Source organism: Octopus bimaculoides, chromosome 8 (assembly GCF_001194135.2).
Source record: "Octopus bimaculoides isolate UCB-OBI-ISO-001 chromosome 8, ASM119413v2, whole genome shotgun sequence".
In the NCBI taxonomy this organism is placed as follows: Eukaryota; Metazoa; Mollusca; class Cephalopoda; order Octopoda; family Octopodidae; genus Octopus; species Octopus bimaculoides.
Window position 1 is genome coordinate 54,811,006 of NC_068988.1, and position 7,587 is coordinate 54,818,592.

Below are 7,587 nucleotides of genomic sequence, written 5' to 3' on the forward strand. Positions count from 1 at the left end.
ATATATATATATATATATACATACATACACAGACACACACACACTCTGGGCTTCTTTCAGTGTCTGTCTACCAAATCCACTCAAGGCTTTGGTTGACCCAGGCTATAGTAGATGACACTTGCCCAAGTTGTCACACTGTGTGACTGAACCCAGAACCATGTGATTGGGAAGCAAGCTTCTTACCACACAGCCATACCTTTTCAAGTTATTATCTGCCACTGCAACCTATCTACTGAAGTTTCCTGGCCTTGTGTTTAGGGTGTTGCACTCATGATCGTAAGCACATGGTTTTGATTCCGGGACTAGGTGATGTAATGTGTTGCTCCAGTCCACTCAGCTGTAAATAAAATGGGTTCCAACAACAGCTGGGAAATTATCTCCGTGGTGGACCAACATCCCTTTCGAGTTGGGTGCTGTAATCTCTGTCACTTATACAACCTTAGAAACCGGGTTAAAACTCCAATGTTACGAATCCTAGGGCACGTGATGGGCCTAACAACCTATTTGCTACACTGTACATAGACACTTTAACAAACCTGGTCTATGTATAGAAGCAGGAAAGTGAAATACACTTCAGAAATTTCGCTTTATATATTGACCACTTTCCCATTTCTCTCTTTCATTTTTAATAAGAAAAGCTCCATTGTTGTTCGTAGAGGAAAACCCAGTGAGAAGAGGTTTATGCTTGTTCATCTGACAAATATAGGAATTGCTGTTTATGAAGAGTACTACTCCCACACTGGCTGCAGAAAGTGGTGGTGGTGTGGAGATGTTTAATTGCTGTTATTTACCTTGCTGCCTCAAGTGACATTTCAAAACACAAATGATGGAGAAATTTTCCAGCGATCTCATATTTTCACTTAATCAGTTACAGACTTATATACATACATGCATGTATATGTATAAATGTATGCATGTGTGTGTGTGTGTGTATATATATATATATATACACACACACATACACATACACATACATATATACATACACACAAACACACACATACAAATGAGTGGACAAATGAAAGAAAAGGGCACTGAACACATTTAGTGGGAGTTACATGTATTACTTAAAACAGTTTGATTTGGTTCCATGGAAATAATATATATAAATGCATATATGTGTGTGTGTGTGTGTATATATATATATATATATACACACACACACATACATATATATATGTACGCAGGCATATTCATGTGCATAGATTTATGTTATGGGTATTTGCTTGTGTGTGTGAGAGTGAGTTAGTCTTCTTATTTCTGTGTAGCGAAAAATAATGATTCTGTGGTGTTTATATGCTTCTCTATTGTACTCATTATACTGCACCCAGTTTGTGTATTCAGTTCAAGTATAATACTACACCTGCTTGAGTGGTTTATGTTGCATCACTTCTTATGTAAAACTGTTGACTTGGCTCAGTGTTCTCACTACTGTATGTGTTTATCACCAATGAAACTGCCGTAGTTCTAGGTTGTGGGTTCACATACACACAACTTGCCAACAGCACCTTAAAAAATTTTGAATGTTTTCACTGTAGTACACGTTCCAACTAGGAAGTCTCCAGCACTTACTACCTCAAATACATTCATTAGTGTCACTATAAAAACTTGTATCCCTAAAAGGGGTTTACACACACACCAGTTATCCACATTATACACTTCTAAACTCTGAGCAATCATTCTGTAAATACATCCGACAACTTATTTTACATGCATTTCTACAGCTTTCCTTGCCTATGGGTTTTAGGTCAGCGAACATTCCAAGGTATATTTTTGGTGAGAGGTGAATAGATACCACACAAAGCTCTAATTCATTTTGGTCCAGTAATAGATTACAGAGAATTCTCTGCATTACAGTGTATTATTGGCAATATTTTTGGCCATGTCCTAAATGTAAACCATATAAGGGTAGCATAGTTTTTGTTCAATGGAGCTCTTAAAATATTTAATGATGAAAATACTTCAAGATGAGACAACAGTTGTCTGTTTCTCTCTTTTCTCCTCGTCCCTATTACAAATACATTATTTGTAGTTTAAAATGTTCTTCACTCTTATATACTCAGTTGACCCATGCAGTGGGGAATTGATGACAAGCAAAAAACAGATAACTATTGAAGATGGGTTCCTACTAATAGTTTCCTATTGCAACCCAAATATTTTTACACACACATCCCAGAGACTTTTGGTAACACATCCAGATTCTTTCTAGCCAGTTCAAACTAATAATTCTAATTCTAAATATCTATTAATATCTGAAACAATTGAGAAGAACAAAGCAACATATTAATTGTGGGTTGAAGCTTTGCATGATCGATGCAAGATTAGCATTAATAAACTGTGTTTAATTCACTTAGCTTTACTTAGCAAAAAAAAAAAAAAGAAAGAAAGAAAGGTAATGAAATCATAAGTTTTTTTTATCAGACATTGAACTTTGTGCAGGAGTACACTAGATGGGTTGCAGCACCTAATTCAATATTGTATATATGATATGATATTCTGCATCCAAGATATCCAACTAGAGTGTCTTGATACCAATAATATTGCCAGGTGCTAGAGGGATGGACCATACTGCCTTAATATTTGTTGGCATTCTTCCAGTCTGTGATAAAACTCTGAAGTAATTTGAATTCTTAACACAAACAGTCTATTCTTATCAAAATTAATTTAGCTAGGTGAAAGGATGAACTGTTTACGCTTCCTATGATGATGATAACAACAACAACAACAACAACAACAACAATAATAATAATAATAATAATAATAAGGCCAATAATAACAATGTTAGGATTAGCTAGATGCTTTACATAGGTACAAGCGAAGTATTATGTATTCATAGGTAACTAAACTAGCTTTGTCTCTAACTTAAAAAATCAATATAGTAGTAATTAATATTAATGCCAATAATACATGCTTTGAATAATCTAGAGTTGATACCACACATCTGCAATGCAATCTTAATAATTAATATCTATTTAAAACTCATATACCCCCCCCTCTGTCTCATGACTGATTTCTATTTCACTCGTATGTCTATAGTTAATTCATTCCCGTGTTTAATTTTATAACCAATCCCTCCTTCCCACTTGCAGTGCCCACACATATACAAAAAAAAAAAAAAAAAAGAAAACTCAATAGGTAAATACTTTAAATTTTTTTGCATTTTCTTCATTGATTTACCTCTCTGGTAAACCTGTGTAGTCAATGCCCAGATATGTGAACACTTGTAAATAATTACAGAAACTAAATGCACCTGATGTGAATTTATCTTGTTTATTATCACAACATCATTATCATCATCCTCATAATGTTCAATTTCATCTTGAATGTTTCAAACTAACATTTAACTTCAACAAATTATCGTATTCCTGTTTGACAATTTGTGGTTTTCTGTTTTTATCATGTATCATTCTATCACGGTGTGATGTCTTTTCAGATCCTCACAAGGATTATTCCAGTTTATTGGGAATAGGGGTTACACCAGGTCATTGTTTGTCAAATGAAAATCTGTGAAAATGTTTTGATATCTTCACAAGAAATAGCCCTTCTTCTATACTACAAATGTTCTTAAATGGGGCTGTACAATATACTCTATGTATATGTGAACAGCCATGATAAGCATATATGTATATATACAGAGAGAGATAGACAGACAGGCCATATTACAAACAAAAACTGTGTCAATTGAAAAATGTGTTTTTTAAAGCTACATATAGTTTCATATGTGCTTTAGATTGTGAATGTAAACTTGTATGTTCTGTGCCATTGACTGCAGACATAAATAAAATATTAGATATTAAAGAATAAAATTGAAAAGACAGATAACATGGGTGCGCACATGTGCACTTGTGTGTGTGTGTGAAAATGTAGGTGATAAGTTTGATTGAAATTTTAGCCTACACTGTGTGAAAATACCAAAGTAATATCTAAATAGAACTAGTCATCTTACTTCTGCATTAAGTGAACAATTAAGACATTGAGTTTAACAAACTGATTTCATGTTGCTTAGCAGATAACAGTTTTGTTTAGGTGGAGGAAAAAAAGCTCCATTGTTTGTGATGTGGCAGATTTATATTTTATGTTTTTTATTATGAATCTGATGCCTGTTATATTTTGTTTTCTTAGAACATCTGAAAGAGAGACAGAAAAACATATTTAGTGGTTGTTGATGAGAGGGGGACGTGTAAAATTTCATGACTTAATCTAACGTTTATCTAGCCTTGTGGTGTTTCTGTTGAGACGGGGTTCTCATATTAAACTGCATGCCTTGTACTAATGCTTCATTTCATCTCTCTCTCTCTCTGTAACTTCCTGTCTATCTCTTGTGTCTTGCCTGCATCCTTAGTTTTGACTCCAGGTCTGCACTCGGGCTATGCTACCACGATGATCACCCCCAGTGGCACAGTTCTGCTCCAATCTGCCATCACCCCATCTTCTTCCGCTCATTTCACAACTGCCACCACATTAGAAGACAGATCACAACAGCCACCGCCACCGGCACCAACACAAGGCAAATACTATCGACAGTCAGCCCGTTACTCTGACCCTCTCTATGCTTCCATTCCAGAGGTTGCGGAGCCTCACTTGCCAGGTAGACTGATATATGCTTTCTATTGCTGTAATTCTTGTCATTCACAGAGTAACAGACAAGGTTCTTTCTTAATATTCCAATTCGCCATCAGAACCAATTCTGGTTTGCTTTACCCTATCTGTCAAGAAAGCTTCTGATTATTATAACTCTCTGAAACAGCTGCAGATGAAGACTTGCTTTGAAGGCCATCACTTTCCAGTAATATATAAACATTGTAAAGATTCTATTTTTACATAAAGCTTACCAAAAGTTTATTAAACCTGAAGCAAGATGCTGTTATGCTGCTAAACCAAATGGGTTTCTTTTCTTTTTGTTTTATTTTAAAATTTTTTATTTACATTTTGGAACTTCTTGTTGCAAGCTGATGTTTGGGTTAAACTTTCAAAAAATACAGTTTAGTCATGTTTATGGCTACTCACCAGCGTAAACTAATTTATCGTGTTTAGTTTTGGTTCCTGATAACTTTCTTTAAATTGGTCAATTATATTCTGCATGAGTATTCTCTGAGTGAAATCTTACTAAACTGCAGTATTTTCTGGACTGGCACCTTGGTTTTCTGCATGTTGTTTCTTTAACAAGAGTTGTTTTCTTTAACATTATTAATGATTTATTGCAATTTATTATAACGACAGCCAGAAAAAATGTCACCCATTGTAGTAACTACTTAGGGCCTGAACTCCTCACTACAATCTAAACAGTTGTTGCTACCCACTGTGGCAACTTTTAAACTGAGAAGACCACTAGCAAAATAATTACCATGATAATGTAATGAACTGAGATAACAATATCAAGAACATCTACCATCCTGAAATAATCATTGGGCAATATTCATAGTTCACCCTTTATTATTATTTGGGTAAAATCTTTTTAAGTGTTAGTTCCTTCCAGAGTCTGTGACTGGCTGGCAGAATTGTTAGTGTATTGGACAAAATGCTTAGTTGCATTTCTTCTGACTCTGAGTTCAAATCTTGCTGAGATCAGCATTGCCTTTTGTCCTTTAGGGTCAATAAAATAAAATATCAGTCAAGTTCTCAGTTTGATGTAATCAACTTGCCCCCTCCCCTCAAAATCACTGACTTTGTACCAAAATTATAAAGAATATTTATATTATAGAGCCCTTTTCTAAAGTAAGTAGGGCCTTATAATGGTCAAATTTAGGTTTTAAATCAACAAATCTATAAAAAGACCCTCTCTTTTAACATCACAAAATAAAATCTAACCTTTCTATAGATTCAATATGGTCTTATTATTAAAAAGGTTTTGAAGCAATAGGTTCAGGTGTATTCAGGTTATACATCTGGGAATGGAGCCAGACAATGTGTGGGTCTTTACCTAATCAGTTTGTTAACAATGGATAAGAACATTCCTGATTTGATCTTACTTTACTATGAAACACTGGAGTTTTAGAAGGTTCACTTAAGTTGAAACTTAGCCTTTTCTCTGTGATATCATGCTCCTCAAATAACAAGGGGAAGATGACAAACAGAAGGCAAGTCTGAATGTCTGCAATTATTTCACAATGATGGTTGTTATGAAATGGTACTTAGTTTACAGCTGCCTAATTCACCGCTATGATGTTGCCGTAGATCAAAGATATTTTGATATCTATTTTATAAAAATACAGAATACATTTTAATAAAGTTACTTTTTTTGAAAAATAAATGGGGTGCATGAACCAACTGTTTTAATGATTTTCACAGTGCAGGCTCAGCTTGTCTCTTTGAATTTATTTTTGTGTTTAACTTTGAAGTGATTTTGTTAGACTCAAATTCTGATGAAATAATTTTCGTTATTTCACAGTATTTTGCTTAATTTTAAGGTCTTCGATAATTGGACTATATATGTATATGGCTGAGTTGCATCATGAAATCGTACTTTTACACATACAAAATAACAAAGGGGCCAATATATGATTGCTCATCTTATTTGAAAGGGAGGCCAAATCTCCCTTAGATTATTCACCATCTTAAAAATAATGGGAGACATATTAGATAATGTAGTCATTGATACATTCTGAGAGAATAAAAAAAAAAATGTGGATTGGTTATGGTTAGAACATTTCTGTTTTCATCTTTTAAGGGTTTTTTTTTTTTTGCCACAGGTCTGCTTAGTTAAGGCAGATCTGGGGCTAAACAACACCAAAATAACAAATAAGATTAAAAGTTGAAGCCCAAAGGATGGTTTTTGTGAAATAACCTAACAGATGAGGTGCTGGGTATTTAGATCATAGGTTTATGAGTTCATATATGCTGTAGGTCTTTTAATTTTTCTCCTTGGGTAGAGTGTTTGATTAAACGTACGTTGGTTAATTTAACTTGTGAGGGAAAACATATTGAGATGGTATTGCAATAGACTGTTAGCCTATTCATGGAGGTCTTTATCTCCTATCTGTAAATGCTACAGAACTTGGTTTTAAGGTCTGACTTTGATATTCTCACTACTTCATGGCTGATAGAGTTATCATTTATACTGCTCTAATATTTCACTAAATATTATTTTTCATACTGAGTTATACTGTTTTTGCAGTATAATAGAATATTCAGTATATTGTATAATAAACAACATAGCATTACAGTACATTAATAAGTGCTTTACTGTAGTGTAACAATGGCTAGAATTAGGTCATATTATTCTGAAGGTTATTTTTCAAGTGGTTAAATTTAGATATCTTTTGTGGAAGTGATGTTGATATGACCAAAATGCCTTCTCTCCCACTCAGTGTTAAGCAATTAATTATACATATTAAGTGTCCATGGCTAAAACAAACAAAGTATGGCCAATATTGAGCCAGTCGCCACCTATTGACATTAACTTATACCAAGGAGTTTCCAAAATCCACCACTCTTCTGATATCATTTGATATTCTCGTAATTTCTTATGTCTGGCAACTTGGCCCGGCAACAAAGCTCAAAGTTTTAAAACCTTGTCTGGTATTTACTTCAACTCTCTTGAGAAATATCTAAATACATCTTAGTCTATATATATATATATATATATAT

The 7,587-nt window shown here is 34.0% G+C and overlaps 1 protein-coding gene across 18 annotated transcripts in view; it reads left to right on the plus strand.

Annotated features, from left to right (window-relative positions):
• The window catches only part of LOC106882633 (tensin-1), an 835,201-nt gene that overhangs the window by 790,596 nt on the left and 37,018 nt on the right, over nucleotides 1-7,587 (plus strand). For 14 of the 18 annotated variants that reach the window (XM_052970116.1, XM_052970114.1, XM_052970121.1 and 11 more), the window contains one exon: nucleotides 4,343-4,588. The exons of 2 other annotated variants lie outside the window; for them this stretch is intronic. In XM_052970116.1, the coding sequence (XP_052826076.1) occupies nucleotides 4,343-4,588 (246 nt within the window). The remainder of the gene's footprint in view (nucleotides 1-4,342; nucleotides 4,589-7,587) is intronic. 2 more of the 18 variants (XM_052970115.1, XM_052970122.1) reach the window with 1 other exon arrangement.